The sequence below is a fragment of the Chinchilla lanigera genome, unplaced genomic scaffold (assembly GCF_000276665.1).
Source record: "Chinchilla lanigera isolate Chin_1 unplaced genomic scaffold, ChiLan1.0 scaffold00048, whole genome shotgun sequence".
NCBI lineage: Eukaryota > Metazoa > Chordata > Mammalia > Rodentia > Chinchillidae > Chinchilla > Chinchilla lanigera.
Window position 1 is genome coordinate 14,983,901 of NW_004955449.1, and position 21,860 is coordinate 15,005,760.

The 21,860-nt window shown below is 37.6% G+C and overlaps 1 protein-coding gene across 8 annotated transcripts in view; it reads right to left on the reverse strand.

Annotated features, from left to right (window-relative positions):
• The window catches only part of Pkp4 (plakophilin 4), a gene marked incomplete at its 5' end in the record, with an annotated part of 214,815 nt that overhangs the window by 148,478 nt on the left and 44,477 nt on the right, over positions 1-21,860 (reverse strand). For all 8 annotated transcript variants that reach the window (XM_013518711.1, XM_013518713.1, XM_013518710.1 and 5 more), the window contains 1 exon segment: positions 2,117-2,253. In XM_013518711.1, coding sequence (XP_013374165.1) covers positions 2,117-2,253 — 137 coding nt within the window.

Sequence of the window (21,860 nt, forward strand, 5' to 3'; positions counted from 1 at the left end):
AAGCAACTACACATTTCAGCTAAGAGTATTGCTCTTTGGATATACCACATTACCAACATTAACTATTGTATGAATATAAAATGTAGGCCAAGAGTGTCACTCTAAGTAGTATTTTAACAGCAAACATAAGGTTAACAGTAATTAGCTTTCTGATTCACATCTAGCATATGTCAGTGCTCTATCCCATTCCAACTGTAGTATATGTTGTTTCGTATCACAAAAATTCTATGGGGGCTGGGGTTAGTTATGTAAAACTAGGCATGTATCTTTGAACAAGAGATAGACATGGCGTTCTGGATTGAAAGATTAAAGTGCTAAGTATCAAGCACCGACATTTTTTTTTCTTTTGAGACAGTGTCTTGTTCTGTAGTTCAGGCTGGCCTTGAACTCATTACATAGCCCAGGCTGGTCCCATACTCTCAGTAATCCTCCTGCCTCAGCCTCCCAAAGTGCTGGAATTACAGACATGTACTACCACGCCTAGTAAGTGCTGAAAACTTTTTAAAGAACTTAAATATGGAAACTGCAAATGTGCAGTAAAGGACTCAAACTTCTCAGCACAGGAACAGAGGCAAAGCCAGAGCACACCTGGGCAATCTTTGTAGTTAAACAACACAAATGCCTATATGATGATTGCTACATGGAGAAATTGGAATCTTTCTTATTATCTCCCACAAAATATTCATTCAAACACTGTTTATTTCCAAAGATAAAAATTTAAAGTCACCTGAAGCCATCAAGGAATTACTGTTCCAAAAATTGTAACAAGTGTTCACATTTTCTTCAACACATAGAGTATCTGGTCTCAAGGTACAGAGTCCCCTTTGCTATATTTACTTACATGGTTTCTAGTTTTATCTGGGCATTTTGATACATTTACCATCATATTTCATCAAAACACAGTTTATACTAAGAGTCTCAAGTAAATCAGAGTGTATTCATACTATAGCTCCTTGGGTCCAAGTTCTTTCCTAGCAGTGATAGAAGCTTAGACATTCCATAGTTTGGTGAAAGATGAAATTCATATTGACTTTCAGCTTTTTGTCTTAAATTCTCAGTCTGTGCAATATTTAAAAACTTCAAATTCCAGTGAGAAACAAAATATTTTGCATTTTGCTACTAGAATAAGTTGTGAAATAATTTTTCTTAAAAAACAGCTCTAATGTCAGGTGTATGAAATAGGTATGGAAGAACCTTTTCATGCCATTTTTCTAGTTTAAGTTATGGTAAAATAATAAAGTACTAAATATTTCTTTGCCATTGTCATCTCTAGTCATTTTACCTGCTGAAACTAATTTAAAAGAATATCACAGATACTATGCAACATTTATTTCATCTTTCTTGAGATAGACACCTATTTATTTAACAATAAGATTTTTAAAAAAAAATTAGATTCCTTCTGCTGAATAACTTTCACAAAAGACATAATTTTTTAGATTAAAACTATCAGTAGAGGTTTAAATTTACTTGAAGTTACCTTATTAAGCTTTTAAACTTGAAATTAAATTCTAGAATTACAATTTCTCTAAGCACCACAGAGAAGCGCTAATGCAGAAGGTTACTTAGATTTAAAGGGTATTAATGCCTTAAAAATAAACATGAACATGCCACTGAAGCAAACCGGCACAGTTTGACAAGTTTTAGAACATTAGCTCACAAAATGAATACTGTTGGATTCAGACAGACACACAAATGCAGCTTTTATCCAAAAGTGGACAGAGACAACCCTAATACCTATGATTAAAATGCTCAAAATACCTATGGCTACTGCAGCTCTCAGGTTGCCAGAGCCCTGGCAGAAAAGTCAGCATTGTGAAATACGCTTTACAAGCTTGCGTGCATGCACACACTCTGCAATGTGGGGGAGACAGACACCGATCATCACCGATATTGTCCTTACTTGCAGACGCACAAGTATCCTGCATGTTCCGATTCTGACTGCACCTGGAGCAGCTCTACATGCCAGTCATCCCAATGTACTCAGGGATGTAAACACCTTATAATTAGAAAATGTGAAGGCGTCAAGGGCGTTAGACAAATTTAAAACACATCCAAAGATTAATTTTTAAAGTCATTGAAGAAATAATTCATTGTAAATTTCAATGAAAGGATGTACCTGCTCCTTCACGGAAGCTAGAATAGTGGTGGCTGTGGTCTCGGGCTCCATGCCTGGGCCAGTGGAGGTAGCTTCCTGGTGGGTCTGTAGCTGCCCCTCCTCCACCAGTGAGGCTTGCTCAGGAGCTGGCATTCCTCCTGCAATCAAGCAGGCAAAGAGTTAATACTTTCTCCTGAGCTCCTGTAGAGGCTGGAGATTTGCAAAGGACTCCCAGAACTACAGTAGACTTCAATGGGAGTGATCACAACTCCTTACAGCTGTTTGATTTTTGAAAGGCAACATCTAGGGCCAAAAGGATGGCTAGTATTACAAAAACTAAAAAGAATAAAATAACAGTGAAATAAAAAATACTTTGGCAATATTAAACAATATCATGGTAGCAAATGACACTAAACATGTTTGAGATGAGGGATCTTCATTCAAAGAATACTAACTAATAGGCTGCCAGAATTGGGTTAAATAAATTTCCTAAACTGATAACCAATAAATAAATATGAGTAACTTATCAGGATACTAAATAGTAAACACTCTAAGTTGTTACATGAACCAGTTTTCAGATGTACACAAAAAAGACACGCACAAACATCAATTAACAGAAGAAAAAATGCTTTATTAATAACAAGCAGCTTGCACAATAGCAAAAGAAAAAGATTAAAACTCAAGAAAGGCTTAATAAGCACACAGAATTCTGCAGTACTTAAAAGACATGCAATACCTTAGTAACTAGCAACATGGGTACCCTTGGGGTCCCATGGCTAACTAGGTTTCCTTAGCAGCATATGACCATCCATAGATGACAATGGCTAGGGAGATGAGATCTACTTTTCCGGTCCACAGCTTGAGACAGAACAAGTTCTTAGCAGGAAACTATGTATCTCAATTATCTAAGATAACACTTTTTGCAAGGAGATTTACTGATCTGATACAGACTTTTACAATTTTGAAAACTAGCAAGAAAAGAACCTAAAGTATTGTGAATATTTTAACATCTTGTTTACATGTCTACAATACAACCATCTCCTTGAGACCACAATAGCCTATACCATACCATGAAGCTAGTCTAGGGCTGGCATGTGAAAAAGGTACCCTACTAATCTTTGCTGAATGAATCAATACATGAATGAAGGATGACATCCTTTCACTGTCACATTCCAGTCATCTGGCAAATGTTACCAAGTCACAGGATATCTAAGACCATAATTATTTACACGTGCCACACTCTACACTTGTAAAGGGACATTTGAAACCATGAATATTTTTCTCAATGTTCTTCATAGTTCTCCCTAAAAATTAGTCAACTTTATTTCAATTTGTTACTGTACTATGTTAAAATTCTATAGTTTGATATGGGAATTTTCCCATTCCCTCCAATATCAATATTGCCCTGTCACTGTTTTCAAAATCATACAGGAGAGGTGCACAAACCACCGGACCTCCCATCTTATTCCTCACTCTCCTGACCTCCAGGTTAGTGGAGACGGTTTAGGTCTCAGGTTTCTACTGATGGTAGTTTTAGTCTTGCCATCTTAATACGCATAGAGAATGGGTCTGATGGTTTCACTTGTGCACTTCTCCATGATTCCAGCCCCCTAAGTTCACATGCCTGCTCTAGCAGGCGAATTCTCTAACTTCCAGTTTCATGGAGCATACAGCTAAGGTGGACCCTAATCTGCAAGAAGGAAGATCTTTGTTAGTAGGAATGGTAGAAGGAGCTTCAGGCTTGGAGTAAGTAGGTTTAGGATAAAAATCTAGGTGCCCTGTCTCGGTGTAATGGTACACACCTGTAATCCCAGCACTCAGAGGAGGCAGGAAGATTGCCATGAGTTGAAGACCAGCCTGGGCTACATAGTAAGTTCAAGGTCTGCTTAGGCTACATAGCAAGACCCTGGGTCTCAAAAGCAAAACAAACAAATGCCAGACCAAAAAACTTAGGTCCCCTGGGACAAGTTGACACTCCTTTCAGGTCCACTTTCCTCACTAATGAAAATGGCCTTCATGGTTTTTTACACAACAAAATGGAATAGTCCTCTGGCAATCTTTATTTTTTAATTTAGGTTGTATGTTTACTGAGATGTAAAACATACTTAAAAATATCTTCTACTAAAATTGTCTCTATATTTATCAAGCACTCATTAAAGACAAGAGGTCTACAAAGAAAAAACTGCTACAGATAATCCTAGGTTAGCATTTAAGGAGATCAAAGATATAAAAGTATTGTATGTTACTGGAAAAAAAAAAAATCACACACCTTAAAATTAGCAGATGGTTGCAAAGAAGAAAAATGTTACTATGCAACGGCGAAACAAATAATGCTAAAAACCAAAAATTTTAAATGTCAAGAGTGTAAAATGAAACCAATGTGTGAGAAGAAAAAGTTCAGTAGAAAAAAGAAAAAAGGAGAAACAGAAATGTCTTTGGAAAAGTATTCATTCTTACTAACAGGAAAATATACTGTTTAAAGAAAGACAGGATTGCATTATTGCAACTGTATCACTGTATCATGCTTTCACTGTATTAATTTGATGACCTGCATGACCACTGAAATGAGACAAGCATTTTCTGAGTCCCACTGTGCCCACGCGCTATGCAGAACAATAAAGGGAGACAGGCAGAAAGCAGGTATGGCTCCTCATGTGCTGATGCAGCAAAACATGAACCAGACCAAGGCAAAGTACAGCTAGATGAAAATGATGATACAGCACTAAATTCAACAGAAAGAGATTTGAAGAATGTACAGATTTCTAAAGGAATCTTCTGTATTGTTATAAAAAAAAAAAACAGTAGGAAAGGAAATTTTCATAGGCAGGGGTAATGTTTTATTTTGATTCCTCAATGAGTAGGACAGTGGTAGGGAACCTATGACGTGTTGTAGTAGGATGTTTGTACACTGAAAGCTCTAAAGCTCTCCATCACAGGACTAGGATATATCATAAGTGATCATGAAAACGAGGTGAAGAGTGCACACAACTGTTCACATGCATTACTGAGAGTAGACACTCACTTGCCCCTTGAATAGTCCCTAGAATAGTCCCCAAATACAGTTAACACCACCAACAGGGAGGTGGAAGGAAGGACTACCACATTACAGACAAGTGATCAGCCCATTAAGGTTCTTATTCCTTTTTTCCTGTTGTTCTTATAATTGTATTTCATTAAATGAGTTGGAAGGAATCAAGTAAGTAAATCTAAAGACAGGTTGAATCCTGTTTTTAATCAAATACAGAGGTAAATATTCAGAGGGCACAGAATAATATCATTACTCTTCCCATTGGCAAGGAAGAAAAGGAACAGTGAATGAGAAATTGGGCCTGGTGTTTCCCTCAGTGACCTCCACTTGTCCAATTTGAGTGATCACAGCCTGGAGACATAAGAAGCTTACAAGCAGGCTCCTGAACCAGTTTGAGGGTTTTCCAGAGAATCACTGAGAAGAGAAGACATGGCAGAAAAATGGAAGGAAGAAAATGCCATGGCTATATTTAGAAAATGGAAAGGTAGACAGACTTTTCACATTACAAACTGTAAAGCTAGACAAGATCTTGGGCAAGATTCTTAACAGGATGTTATCCAAGAGTGATTTGTGGGAACCAAAAAGAGGCATACCAAAGAAAAGTCATGTTCAGCTGGTCTAATTTCTCTTTTTGGCAGTGTAACCATGGAAATGCACTGTGTCAAACTCCAGTGAGGCATGTACGATATTAGAAGTTCCCCATGATACTATAATTAACATAGAAATGGGGCTGAAATAAGGGCAATTGCTGACTTGAACAATCTATAAATAGCTAATGAAATATATCAACCTATTGAAGTTTCTAATGTAATGCGAGTCTGACCTTTACCCAATCCTAACCAAAAACTTTAACTATGATATAAGTAATAATATACAAAACACAGCCAATGCTTACAATAACTCAAACATTGAATTTGGCAGATGATAAAATTGAAATTAAAAAATGTCTTACTAAGCTTAAGTAATTAGCTGTCTCTAATGACACAAAAACAGAATAAATGTCAGGTTAGCTTAGCAGCACGTTAAGGTCAGCCTAGCCGCACAAGGAAAAAAGGTGAGTACTTTAGGCGAGACTACAAAGAGTGAACCAAAAGCTAAGGTGATCCCATGCTGTGCTGACACAAGTTTAGGATGATCAGATGTGATCTTCCCTCTGGCTCTCTGAGACACATCACTTCTAGTTAAGGTGGCACACTCACGGGAAGGGAGAATGGATGCCTTCCAGAGAATATGAATGGGGTGTGGAAGGGACTATTTCCAGGTAAAGTTATTATTTCCAGGTACAAGAACAATGATGAAATGAGTAACACAGCTCCTATCCTTTACGGGCTCAAAGCTTGGCAGGAAATAGGATAGACAGTGGCACAGGAGGAGAAAGTTTAACCTGAAAAAGAGAAGGTCTGTGTGAGCAAGTAGATTCCACAGATCTCTGAAGGACTGCCACAGACAAGTATGGTCAGACCTTAGGTTATAATCCCAGCAACCAATCTAAAAACCAATGGCTTTGTAACGAATGTGTACTGTCCCACATTATTACAGTTTTCATGTTCTTAATAAAACTTGGCGAAAGACGTATTGCTTTCAATTAAAGGTTGAAGACATGAGAGAAAACTCAAGAAAGTCCTTTTAATTTCAAGAGCTGACTGCCTCTGAAGGTGGCATATGCCCCAACAGGAGAGGTCTGCAGCCTGAGTGGGGTGATTACATAGCAAGGATGGTGCAGAAGGGATGTTGCCTGGTGTGTGTTACGAACAGGAAATTTCAAACGTTCTAAACCTTGCGGTTGGCACTAAGGTACATTTCTACATTCTGAACTGTTCTGAATGTTCCTCAAAGAGTCTTTAGAATGTTGTCTACTGCAACATACTGTCTCTGTCGACAGGCACCTGAAAACCAGGACGCTGAGCTTCGTCTGAGGAATTGGAAATAGTGCTGGCTATTTCTGTTTGGCGGTACAAAGCTCAGAAAAAACCTGTGACCAAATCTTACTTACACCTATGTTCCCATTTTACTTATTAAACTTCTTTTCTGGTCAAGTGTCAATCACATTGCTAGTTTGAATTCTTTTGAGCCTTCTAAAACTTTCTGGAGAAAGGCTGCCTATGAATAATTGTTTCTATTACAATTTAGGACAAAGCAGCTTTTACGTGAAACTCTTACAATACTGTATGTGCACATGTGCATGTATCTTAATATTACATAGAACAATCACTGACAATAAGCAATTTTTATGGTCAAAATCACAGGTCACATATACTGAGTATGATTGTTGAGGGTTTTCTTTCGAGGTTACAAATGTAATATGGGGCACAATTTATAATTCAACACACATAATCCCTTTTATCAGATGATATCAATCCACAAAAATCATCTCTGCTAAATCTGAGTTGGAAGTTCAACTAAATACTGGCTTTTCCTCTATTTACTTCCTTCTAGCCTCCTAATTGTTAATTCTGGATCAAAATATGCTAGGAATACTTTGTTTAATTTTATCTAGTAAAATAAGCTGAATTGTATGAATTTTTTCGAGTTGATGTTCTGGAGTGTAAAATGCCTTTTGGGACTTCCTTTAGGATACTCAGGAAAATGTTACAAAGATGTGAACCACAACTTAAAATTCATAGAACAAAATAATGATGCTTAAAAACAAACTGAAAAAATGAAGGACAAAAACTAAGTGTAAATATTTAAATCTGATTTAAAATATAGAGTAACATTAATTTTGGTTAAAAAGTTTAAGTATTAGATAAAATATTTAACAGTAAGAACAAAAAATTACTAAAAGTATATAGCAAAGACAAGTTTTTCTTTGCTTCAATTATAATGAAATTAGAAGAGACACAGGTTACAAAAGAAAAGAATGAAGTATAGTGCTGGGAAATTAAGAATATGCCTAGAAAACATCTTCAAAAGTATATGGAACTGGGGATATTGCTCAGCAGCACAAGGACCTGCTTGGCAAGAGCAAGGTTCTGAGTTCAATTCCCAAGACCAAAAAAAAGTAATGGAATCTCATCTAGAATTATAAAAGGAGTACTAGATAAACTTTTCACTTTTTAAAACAATACCCTGGGGCCAGGGATATAGTTCAGCAGCACAAGAGCCTGCCTGGCAAGCGCAAGGTCCTGAGTTAGATTCCAGATACAAAAAAAAAAAAAAAAAAAAAAAAAATCCTGGCAATAGAAGCAGTAACAAAATCTGCAACTTTTAGGAAGATTAGAGGTAGTTACATACTAGTCTTCTAATTGTTCAGTTTAGCGAAAACCTGCATATTTATAGACAAGAATTAGTATAGAATGGAGTTATATGTCAAATAGTGTAGTAATTCTAGAGACTAATCTATGCACAGTAAAGTGTTGTGACTTATGAATTTATTTTTATAATCCAATGGTCATTGCAAGATAATCTGATTTCTTAAAAAGTAAAAGGTATGAATATGGCCTTCCAAAAAGTCTGAGTTTATTAACTAGGTATTTATTTAGCAATCACAGTAATTCATGAATTTGTTTTGTATTTATAAAATTTCTACTTGGAAAATGTTAGTTTTTAAATATTTTACTGTTTTTGTTTTATTTTTCTAACTTCCTCAGTGTTCAAAAATTTCACCCTCCCTTTCTTCTGACAGTTCTTTCAGTTTTACAGAATTATCTTACAGGTTTCTATGTACACCTTTTAGGGGTACAAATGATGTTTTTTAACTAAAAAAATAGAATAAATGACAACCTTATTAGTAATTAGAAAAATACAGATTAATACTATACTGAAACACCAGTACACAACTATGAGAACATTACAAGCATTTAACTCTAAGGGAAGGGAAAAGGAAAAACAAGAGAATAGAAGGAAAAAATGAAGAAAGCTTTTATAAATAAGGAGGAGAAGCGGAATTGAAGAGAAGGGTGGGAAAGGAGAAAAAAGAATTATACTATATCATGTACAGGTACATGATATGATGAATGTGATCATTATGTATGTCTAAAATGTACCAATGAAATTAATTTTTAAAAATAAATTCTGGTGAGGATGGAGAAAAATGGTAACTATCACATGCTGCTAATAAGCATGCAAACAGGACCACCACTCTGGAATATATCCAGTAACCTAGTAAGACCACTCCTAATTAAGTAGACATTCTCGTCCATGAGCACCTGGAGAAATATTCACACAGTACTCTCTGCAAAACTCATAAAGTGTAAACAATTCAAGTAACCATTAACAGTAGAATGGGTACACTGTAGTATATTTATGCAAGGTATTTCACCTATAGCCATAAATCAGCCACAAATCTATTGCTCACCACCATAACGTAAGAAGCAAGTTATAAAAGAATATAGACTATTGCTTTATATCACTGGCAATTAAGGAATGGCAAACCATATCAAACTTCAATCTGTTCACATAAAAGATTTGTTTTTATCATTAGTTTTTCATATTAAATGCTAATGTTAGCAAAGACTGAGACTAATAAAATACTAGTATAGCACATAGGGGGATTTAGAAATATGGCAATTGATATATAAATTCTAACAGCAATAAAAACAAAGTAAAATTAATTATGAACTTGAGCATTTAATATTTTTAAATTCTATTAAAAATAAAAGTACATAATTCATAACAAATTATTATCTTATATACTGCTTGCCTTTTAACTCATGGCATTGGATTTTCATTCCACATGGATAAGTGAAATTATATTCTAATGTCTTCAGATGCATAGTAGGCTGTCTGACCAATCATAACCTGTAAATTCTGCATCAGACTGCTATTTAAATTAAAAATTTATTTGCACCTTTAAAGACTCAATTTAGTTAAAAATGAAATTTCTATGGTTAGGAAGTCTGGTAAGTGCTGCAGAACACGTTTGCTCTAGAAAATCTCTAAAACACCTTGCTATTTAAAGAGTGACCTGTGTGGTATACTAATTCATTGGTAGCTCCTCAGGACTTCTACGAGATACAGAATTTCAGGCCTGCCCCAGAAGCTTCCTGTGAATAAATCCACATCAAGACTTCAACGCCTCCTTTCTTCCCCCAGTGCTGAGGCTCAAACCCAGGGCCCCACACAACAGGCACGTGCTCTACCACTAAACTCCACCCTTGGCCCTCAACACTTATTTGACCACAGGCCCCCAAATTTGGCGGGGGGTGTGTGTGTCATTATTAACATTCTAAGATACATAGTTTGGGAAATACTGCGATATAATAGTCATTATCATTAATGAGCAAAAGTGGCTAGAAAGAGACACTGTTCTGCCCTTCACAGAACATGGCTCTCCAACTTTTTCATTGATGCTGGTCTATTAAAAGAAAAATATGAAGCACACTGCAGAAAACGGTATAAAAAACTTAAGTTCTTTTAGGTAAAGATTCTTGCCAATAAAATTAAACATGAAATTGTGTTTTAGCTGTTAAGGTAGGTACCAATTTCTCGAAAATTCGATTTCCAGTCGAAGGAATGAATAATTCCTCCAGAAAAATTACCCAGCCTGCTCCATGCCAGGTGGGGCTTTTAGTTATTTTTCTTCATCCACCTTTCATAAACATTCATGTGGAATTAGATCAGGTGTACAGTACATACTGGTACTTTGGGCCAGGCAAATCAACTCCCCATCTGGGATTTTAAGCAACTTTCGCCTAAAACATGTCTAATTTGAAACAGATGTTACTTTATAAAGTGCTTTAATAGACGCACAGGTAAAAAAAGAATGCTATCTGTTTTGAACTGGAGTATCATAAAAACACTGGCTATACACGTTTAAATTCTTGTAATAAAACTGATTTAAGCAAATGATGCATTATTTTCAGTTTTTAAAGCTCTTTTCACTAATATAGAAAACTTCAAATGTAAAAAGGTATCCAGAAAGCAATACAGACTAACAATTGTAATAACATTCTTTCCTTCTCGTCTTCAGCAAGTTAAAGTCAAAGGAATGATTGTTATCTTTCCGTCTCTTTCATTCAGTCTTAGACTCTGCATGCTGAATACTATATTTTGTTCTCAAGGAGCCAAACACACTTTCACACTTAAAATCTCCAAACAGCTTTATGAAGAAAGCATAAGAAAAAATATCAACTGTTATGGACAGAGCTTCTATAATCCTGACGCTCTCAGATGGAGCAAGAAATGTAGTAAACTGTAATTTCTTGTTTATTTTTCTGTACTCTCCTAACTATAGGTTCAGTGACAACAGGGACAAATTTCGTCAATCACTACTGTATTTTCAGAGTACCTAGGAAAGTGCATGAAAAAGAGCAGGTGTTCAATAAATTCTGTTCAATGGAAGGCAAAACAAACTGAGGATAAAGAATGACAACATATCTGTGTTTCCAGTGATAAAACCAGGCAGTGTTAGCTTTTGTGACCATTAAGATGCTGAAAGACCTCACACTCCATCAGGAAGAAAAGGAGTAAAAATAATGTGATAAAAGCCATGGCAAATATGCATAAAACAGACTACAGTAGCAGTGACATGAAATCAGCTTCAAAGGTGGCAAAAGGGCCAGCAAGGAAGAGGAGAGTTACTACAAAAACACAGAGGCATAAAAAGTCACAGTGTGCTGTGTTCAGAGAATGCTAAGGGTGTCTAAGATTGCAATGGAGGGAGAGACAGAAGAGAGAAGAGAAGAAAAGAAAGAAAACTCTAGAGATGAGAGAAGGAACCGTGGGGGCAGAGATAGAGGTGGATCATCTAGCTACATAGCTTTTAATACTGCTTAAAATGATGGTCAATGTTGAGACAAAGAGTTAAACTGAAATAGCTGCCAATGTCCCAGTGAAAGTGCTAAAGTAATGTGGAGTTAGATAACACTGATAAGGAATTAAGAGAGTGTAAAAGCTAGATGGTGTCAAATTCTGAGAGAACTGGGGAAATGTCCCAAAGGCCAGGTGAGGAGCTAGAAAGTAACTCAACTACGGGGGAAAGAATACTTTTTAAAAAGTCAAGCAGGGGCTGGGGATTTAGCTCAGCAGCAAAAGCGCCTGCCTGGCAAGCGCAAGGTCGTGAATTCGGTTCCCGGTACCGGAGAAAAACCAAAAAAAAAAAAAAAAAAAAAAGTCAAGCAAATGAAAAAACATAAATCATCCATAATCTACACTAGAAAACAATCATTCTTCTATACTTCATGTGTCAACTCCCTGGGAGATACAATAATGAATTTAATCCCAGGAATCCTTGTCTTTCACTGTCCAAGTGATCATTAATGAGATTACAAAGATATTCTCTGGTACTACCACCCTCTTTACTTCAGTATTATCATACATGGCACCTAGACACACTAGGGAGCTAGCTGCTCCTTAACCGGAACAGGAAGAGAACAGGCTGCCCCTAGAGAACAACACCCACCCAAAATAAAAAAATAAGTACAACATTGGGTATGAGCATAAATAAACTTGGAATCAGTTAAATAGCCCTTCAGGCAATCTGTAAACTAAAAAACTATAATCGAGGAATGAATCAAAATATGCAGTCCAAAATCAGAATATAGCTATGATACATCGTGCATAATGGCCATCAGAAGCAGAGAAGGGGATAGACAGCATTAAGCACAAGAAAGGAAAACAGGGAGTCCCACCCTGTCTGGGGAAGTAAAACAGTACAGAATTCTCTTCACACTTAGGTGAGAGATGGTCCTGAGATGAAATCTCTCTTGCAATATCTCTTCCTCTGTTAGGATTCTAGGCTCAGTATGGCAACATTCATCCTGACCCAGGAGAGTCTGTTTAGCAAATACAATCTCATGGGGATTCTGAATTGAGAAATTAGTATGCGGCTTATATATATATATCCTAGTTCTTTGTGATGTGATTTGGGGGAGGCCTGTTGCTACCACTAGCTGCCCTTCCTAGAGGACAATCCAGCTGAGTAGTCGATGTCCCAATTCAGAAATTTAAAAAGTTACAAAACTTATATAAGGAAAAGGCTAGTTACCATGACTAACAAATATGTTGAAAACAGCTATGTACATAATAAAAAATGCATAAATACACTGATGGAGCAAGTGCTCTGCGCACACAGGCCACCACACCCTGTCAGTCAGAATCTGTTCCACCTGACACGGCTGCCTAAGCAGCTTCCATGCCATGGTTCCAAGAACGCCAGCCACGGCCCCTCAGCTGCTGCACTCCTGCATTACACTACTGCCATGCACGTGTTAAGTGAACTCTATTATTATAATATTTGCTAGTATAAATCATCTTTTAAGAGTGATGCCTTAATTCTGGGTTGTCTTTTATGTCTAATAATCTGTTTTAAAATTTTGCTTTCAGAAAACAGGGCATTTAAGCTGGGCGTGGTGGCGCACACCTGTAATCCTAGCACTCGGGAGGCTAAGGCAGGAGGATCATTGCGAGTTCAAGACCAGCCTGGGCTACAAAGTGAGCTCAAAGCCAGCCTGGACTGCATAGCGGGGCTATAAAGCGAGCTCAAAGCCAGCCTGAACTGCATAGCAAGACCCTGTCTCAAAACGACAAACACAAAACAAAACAAAACAAAACAAAAAACCAGTGTATTTAAATTTCATCAAAAGTGCAAACAATTTCAATACCAAGACCATAATAACATAGATCAGTGTGCCAAATATAATACCCAGAGACTACCGGGAATCATCCCTGTTTTGTACATTTCCTCATTAAAAAGTGTTTTTGGGGACAGATCTTTTGCAAATGGGAAAGGGACCAAGAGATGGAGGTGGGAGGGAGGATGAAAGGAAGAGAGGGGAAAAGCATGAAGACGTGCGAGGTACACATACCAACCCCCTACAATGAGTGCAGTCATTCTCTATGGCAAACATGGACTAAAACTTTAAAAATTAAAAAAAAAAAATAGTTACTCATGTGTTTCTAATCTGGAACAGATACATGTGTTCTTGCATACATTATAACACAGGTGTAGAACTGCCTTCCTATTTGCACTTAGCAACAAGCTCTCTGTAAACAAGGTATATCACAATGTTTTAAAAACTGAGTAATCATTTGTGCCACACCATTCTTCCTACCTTTAACACTCACCACTTTATGACTATGTATACTTTCCTGAAGACTTTTTTTCCCTCAACAACCAGTGGAGCTGATTCAGACAGAATAGGGTATTATGACTAGCTTCTGTCTGCAGTGTGCTCCTATCTTGCCTGTAAAGATTAACAGGCATATCCTACTTAGAGAAAAGGGAAATGTTTTCTGTATAAAAAGCTGTACAAAAATATAATTGTAAAATAAAAGCTTCACTTTGAAAATGTCTCCCTCACTGTTGATTGGTCTCATCTCTCTGATAAATACAATTTGTCACTGCTTTCCAGAAGAAAATCTAGTCATGTGACACAATTAACTGAGCATATATAATTTGTACGATAAATAATGCATCAGAATTTTGAACTTAAAGCATATTTTCCAAATTATTCATTTCTTCCAAAGGGCAGAATATTTCTTTTGAATTTCTGGTAAATTATAGCATTTACATAAAATTGTGTGCTTTAAATTAACCAAAAAGCACCCTTTTGATCAACATAATATGACATGCACAGAAAACGAAGAGCATTAATTTAAAGGCCGTAAGAAAAGGCTATGTGCTGACTGGTAACGTGATCTTAAAGGAGTCTACCATGGATTTTGCAAACCTTTGCATGCTCCTTCTTGCCTCCATCTCTCTGAAGGGTTTTCTCTCACCTGACTCTGGCTCACAGAGGCCTTCCTTTGTCACTCTGTGGTCTGCTAGAATTGAGCTGGACTTTGAGGAATGGTGAAAGAGGGCTGGGGCTGTAACTCAGTGGTAGAGTGTGTGCCTCGCAAGGCAAGGCCCTGGGCTCGATCCACAGCAGAGAGAAAGGGAGAGGGAGATGATAAGGGATGAAGGACAGTAGCAGAGACAGCTCACAAAACGAATCAGAGGCAAAAGTTAGGTGGGAACTTGGAAGGCGTTCCCCTGCATTTGCTTATCCCAAATGGTGGCAGGCACTCTTGCTGGCAGCAGTTTTCTCTCCGCAGAGCTTCTCTGTGGGTCGCTTTTTATGCCTTCCAGCAGCTGCTTATGGTTGGGGAAGTGGACTCAGCTCCTCGGCCCCATCCTACCCTGTGGGCTGCTCTTGCTGTCATTTTGAAGTCCACAAGCAAGTGTAATCCTAAATTGACTGCCACTCTCGTCACCCACTTCACCACACCACCATGCCGTTTCCTCCTTTCACACACAATTTGTAAGTGCCTCCTTCTAACAAAAGCATTTCCCAGAGCATTGAGAATTGCTTTTTTGCTTGTTTTAGATAACTCCCTCCTCTAATTTAACCAACCTAGGTCAAGTATTACCAACACACAACGCTCATCTTCACCAACTTGCTTGTGCTCTTTAAAATATCATCTCATCTACTTAGGAGTTAAGTTTATTGAAAACAAGATCCCTGTCCTCTGTATTTTCTACAGTGTCTAATGTGTGCTGAGGCTTTTAATAAAATGTCTGCTGACAAAACTGGTTTTTACTATTCCAGGAGTTGAAAATAGCAACTGGCACTGTACCACTGCACTTACGGAAAAATGTTTATTAGATTGCTCATATTCCGACACAAAGAACCACTGAACAACCAGCTTCCTTAAAGAAGTCTTTTGTTCATTAGTTGGCAATAAAAATGTCAGAAAGAATCAGATTTCACCTTTAATCTTTCTGGTTGGGTAACTTGTTTCTTTTTAGGTGAGGGCTTTGACTTTCTTGAAGAAAGAATTTTTAAAAATAAACCACAAGTCAAGGAAGTTAGACTCCACTGCTAGGAGATAACATACCTATGTTACTATGTCACACTAGTACTTCTAAATTCTCACCTGCAGAGTGTTTAAGTGATCCTGTGAATCTGAGCTCTATTCTAGCAGCTATCTGGAAAGCTTATTATCAAAGTCATGATTATGTCTCAGTGTACTGAAACATCACCTGACCGGGGTAAATGAGCAAGAAAATGAAAAGATTGCATTATTTCATATTTTTAATACATACTTTTGTTGCTGCCAATAAAAATACAGATACGTATGCCCTGATTTAAAGAAATCAAAAGCAGTATTTGGTGATACTATGAGTGTATAAAACTATGTGAATGGTTTAACTACATTTATATCTTTTATAGCTTTTAATTTTTGCTTAATACTACATTTATTCAGAGGGCAAAGAAAATTTCACTGTAGCGAACTGAATTGATTACAATTTTATATCATAATCTAAATTAATGTGACATCATAAAAGCTCCAAAAATAAATATTTTGAGTTTAATAAATTAAGAGGTTCTCTAATACATTTTTGTGCCATTTTAATTCTTTTCTGGGACTTTGCTTATTAACTTAAACATAATAAAAAATTGTAATTTGAAGTTCACTGAGAGGTAGATACCTTCCTTCAATACTGAAAAAAGTCTACCTAATTTCTTTGAGAGGTGGAACATTACCAATGAAGTATGGCATTACAGAGTATAAATAAGTAACAGTTAATAAATATTTAGAAACCTGACAATATGAAGAAAGAGAACCCTTGTTAGAGGACTTTCCACAGCTACCCAGGATCTTTCCACAATTTAGGTAATAATATGAATAAAAAAGTTTGATGCCCAATCAGCTTACTAGAATTATAAAAGCTGTGTCAAAAGAACCACCTGTCTGCAAGGAAGTATAGATGTTCACAATGTTTAAGAACTACATCAACATACATAATCGTGAACCTCAGAGGTAGTATGGTAAGTAAGACATTTAACTCAGTGTTCGGTGAAGATGCAGCAAGCTGGAACTTTGACGGGGTAGAAAAGGAAACTGAAAAGGCAATCTGTTCATTTTCTAGCCCAGCAATTTTCTCCTCTGAGTCATTACTACTACTCGGAGAGCAGCTGGATCTCTTAGAATCAATTTTATACTTATATATCAATTATAAACTATTATAAAGCCCATGCTAAACCTGTCTGCAGAAACAAGGAGTTGCCTAGGACATGCAAAGGTTTCTAACTTTGGCTCACTGGCATCTTCATTTCCATTTTCAATGTCTTCTGTGGAATGTCTAAAGGATGTGATGCTTTTGTGCATAGGGAAAACTGGACATGACTATGACAGGAGAAAGGCAACAGTTTCCTGCAGCAGAGCCACAAAAAGCAGAGGTGAAGGAAGCCCACTAGAGAAGATGGTGCTAGAAACTTTTCAGTCACAGACAGAAGATCACCACAGACAGGAATAGGTTCACACTACTCTCTCTTCATGCAACCAGCAGCAATGATTCAGAGAGCATTTCCTACATAGTGTCCAAAGGAAATTCTATGGACACCAAAGCCCCAAACACTAGTATCTTATCTGACTGTTTTAAAAAATGCTCTTTTGATATCTGTAAGAAAAGCAGAAGTTTGAGCAAAATCACAATGCTATTCAGCAATTTCATGATCACAAAAGAACCATAAAATACTAAACTAAAAAGCCAAAGTCTATGTCAAGTTAAGACCTGCGATTCTTTCCCCCAAGGAGTACTGTTTTTCAAATGGGGAAAATTAAGCCAGTGAACCAGTGAGGAAAGGATGAGAGGAAACACATTGGAAAGAGTTACTCCATCAGTTGGAGGAATCTCATGTTGGCAGGACTGAGCCAGTTTCATGGTTTCAGCTGATCTTCACCACTGTGATACCTAATCCAGCTGCTTTCACCTTACCTTCAACTAACAGCTGCCATGAACAGTTACTGAAATTACATCACAACACAGCCACCCATTAACAATATGAACTCATCTCTATATTTTCATAGTGTCAGTAAATTAGAAAAACTGAGAATGTTTCTGTCTACAGACTTGAATTCATTATTTTGATTTAGTATGTGATAATCACTTTGGATCACTATATCTGCACTATTGCAAACTATGTAGAGCAAGGCAGTAAATACAGAAATGTAACAATGTCCAAGTGATGAGTATGTGACCTTGGCCTTCAAAGCAAAAGAAGAAACAAGGGGGCTGGGGATTTAGCTCAGCGGCAAAGCGCCTGCCTGGCAAGTGCAAGGTCGTGAGTTCGGTTCCCGGTACCGGAGAAAAACAAAACAAACAAACAAAAAAAAAAGTTACAAAAGAAGAAACAAAAGTCAGTGGGTTCACACAACTGACTCTGTGCTGACCAGGAATATCCCTTGACTGTTTCCCACTCTGTCCTTCGTGAACTTTAGTGTTACTTAAAAGTAGCGGGAGCGAGCGAACAAGAACACGTCCTCCGAACTGAGTGCAATCTTGAACGTCATAAAATAAATATGATGTTTTTAGAATTCGGCAGTTCTTTTCTTCAGCACTCTTTTTCTTTTTCTTTTCTTTTTTTTTTTTTGTTTTCTTTCCAGTACCAGGAATCGAACTCACGACGTTGCACTTGCCAGGCAGGCACTGTGCCGCTGAGCTAAATCCCCAGCCCCGCTTCAGCACTTTGATCTATCTTCTCTACTAAGAAAATCAAATATTCTAACAACTGGTTGGTTCATTCATCCCAAAAGTATCAGGGTGAAATTATATGTATAGGAACTTCTTGACAAAATGTCTTATAAACACTTTAGTTAGCACAAGGGGAAAAGTTCCATTCTAATATTCCTGCCCTATTCTCTTCATATTCTAATCCATGGTTTTTCTAAAAGGTTAAACATAAAAAACCTAAGTATAAATTATGAATATACAATTGTTACTTCATGATCAAATTTCATAAACAACATATATTGAATAGTACTTAAGACTTTTTTCTTTTTTTGTTGTTTTTTTTTCTGGTACCAGGAATCGAACTCATGACCTTGCACTTGCCAGGCAGGTGCTGTGCTGCTGAGCTAAATCCCCACCCTGTGAATAATACTTAGAAACTGCATCTTTGGTTCCAAGGAAGCAGTGGTACTAAAGTATAGTCAAGAAGCACTGCTGTTCGAAAGCCCTGAGGTCAGTTACACACTTCTAAACATTTCTGTACTTAAATTATATCCTGGCAACATATACTTAAAAACTTACAAGAACAATAGCTTCAAAGTACCCCAGAAATGGGAAGCACCATGACGACCATCAGAGAGTTGAACAATTTTCCAAATGCCTTCTTTTCTAAATAGTTTTTATCTAAGTAATGTTGAGATGAACACTAACATAAAAACACAAAAACAGTTAATTGCTCTTTCTAGGCCACCTCGGAAAACCACAGTCAGGGCAGAAGGTTCCCTTCCTTGGAGGAAGGCCAATGAACATCAAGGACTGTGCTACACAGGCTTCCCCCTGGGCCTGCTGGTTCTCAAGGAAGGGCTCTTTCAATGACAGTCGACTACCAAAACAAAGCAATTCTAAAAGAGAGGTGAGCCTATTCTTACCTAAATGAGAAGCACCTTCAACAAACCTTTTCAAAATTCACATTTTAAAGTAGAGCAAGAGGAAAACGTTCAAGCTTACTAGTTTTCAAAAGTTTTATATTTCAAAATGAGGACTGCAGCAGTTCTCAGCAGACATCTGTACCAGGTCTTTCCTGTCCAGAGTGTTGGGGGGTGCTGAGGTGGGTGGCATTCTTTCTCACACTCTAATCCCTGCACATCTGTATTCCCAAGGACAGCAATCGGTTCTCTACGTCTTGCTCCAATCCCTTTTGCACTTGCTACTTCAGGTGCTGGCATGCCTGGACCCAGATCTTTGTTCCTTACTTCATGTAGCTAAGTTTTCTCCTCCTCTGAGAGGCCTTCCCTGGCCCCAGCCCCCACCAATTCCCTCCCAGTCACCATAGAAAGCTCTCACTCCTATCCACTCCCCACCCTGTTTCCTTCATCTGCTATGTCTGCTTATACCTCCTCACCTCAAATAGAAGTGACTTGACTACAGCAAACATAGTTCACTAGTTTATCAAAAGCAACAGCTGCTGCAGGCAGCATAGGACAGGAGAAAGCACTTTGGCCTCTGTGAAGCCCTGGCCATATGGCTCAGGGTCCTGATTTCTAGTCCTCCTCAGTTCCAGGAGTTTCTAAAGGTGGTCTCTGGTTTTCCTGGTAGGTGTACATTTAGGGTGGAACTGTAATGCTTTGATGATCACTTCCAGGTTACCCACTAAAAATCTGGTTCTGGAGCACTGATTTTTGGTTCTGGAGCACCCTCAGTTTTTATTTCCATGTCTCTCAGGCATCGACAGGATGTCCTTCAAGAGTCTCAAATTCAGCACACCTAAAGTTGAATTCATCATCTTAACACTGCATGACATACAGAGTAAATTTCTTTGAAAGGTCTTAAGCCATTCAAAATAGCTATCTGATTCAGTCTGTCCATAATTTTGTGAAATAAATAGTCTAGAACTATTTGATAAGCTGAAATCCATGAAATCACACTATTAAACTGTTTTGCGCAATGTTTTACAGTGGGAAAAACATCTTTGTGAAATTTAGACAAACAGGTAATTGGGCAATCTATAGTAAGTCTTATGTGTTATAATCAACAGAACAACCATCAAAAACATCACTGAAATTGCAATTAAAAAAATTTAATATTGAACTCGCATAATAAACTTTTAGAATCCAACCACAAAAGCAGGGACAGTAGTCTACACCTAAATCACAGCTACTGAGGCTGGGACCAGAGGACTGTCAAATTCAAGGCCAGATGGGAAACTTAACAAGACCCTATCTTAAAAAATATAGTTAAATTTTAAAATAGCAAAGAATTAGAAATTGCTATGAACTTGTAAGAAGGATATAAAAGTACTATTTAATTTGCTACACATTTACATTCCATATAAGGTAATAATTTTTTGGAAAAGGTTTTTCGAGCTGGGTGTGGTGGTACATGTCTGTAATCCTAGCATTCTAGCAAACTGGGGTAGAAGAGTCTCAAGTTCAAGTCCAGTCTCAGCAATTTAGGTTTTTTTAGTTTTTTTGAGACAGGGTCTCGCTAGGCAGTCAGGCTGGCCTGGAGCTCACTTTGTAGCCCAGGCTGGTCTCGAACTCCCAACTATCCTCCTGCCTCAGTCTCCCAAGTGCTGGGATTACAGGCCTGCACCACCACGCCCGGCTCAGCAATTTAGTGACTTAGCAAGATCCTGTCTCAAAATGGGAAAAGAAAGAACGAAAGACAAAGAGAGAAAGAGAGAGAGGGGGGGGAGAGAGAGAGAAAGGAGAAAGAGAAAGTGGGAGGGAAGAGAAAAAAAGCATGGGGGCTAGGCATGTACGGATATGAATTCAAATCCAGGAGGGGGGTAGATTATAAAATCAAAAGGCTAGCTTTGAATAAATGAACCCAAATCACACAGCCACAGGAATTTTAAATTACTACTCCCTATTCAAAGCAGTACTACTAATAGGAAAAAAAATATTGTGAAGAAGTGAGATTTTACATTTGTCTCCTAGTCCTCCTGGATTTATGCAAAACAGATGTGGACAGCAAAACTAAGTGAGTTATACGATAGGACTACCGTCAATGAGACAACTACCTTTCAGGACTGCAATATGTATGAAACGCACAGAAATGTTAAAACAGCAATAAGCCAGACAACTTTTAAATAGTCACAGCTGGATCAGCCAGGCTTTGAAGAAGTAATTCCATTATTGGGGGTTGGGAGTGCTGAGCCACTTCCTCATTTGTTCATTCCAACACTTAACAGGCAACACTAAGGACCAGGCACCAGGCCGTACACTTCACAGAAAGCTTACTCTACCAGCTGACTTTCTAACTCTAATGCAAAGCTGGTGATATCAAAGTCCTTGGGAGTGCTCCATTCACCACACCTCAAATTAGTAAAGAAAAGTTGCATATGCACATCTGGTCAC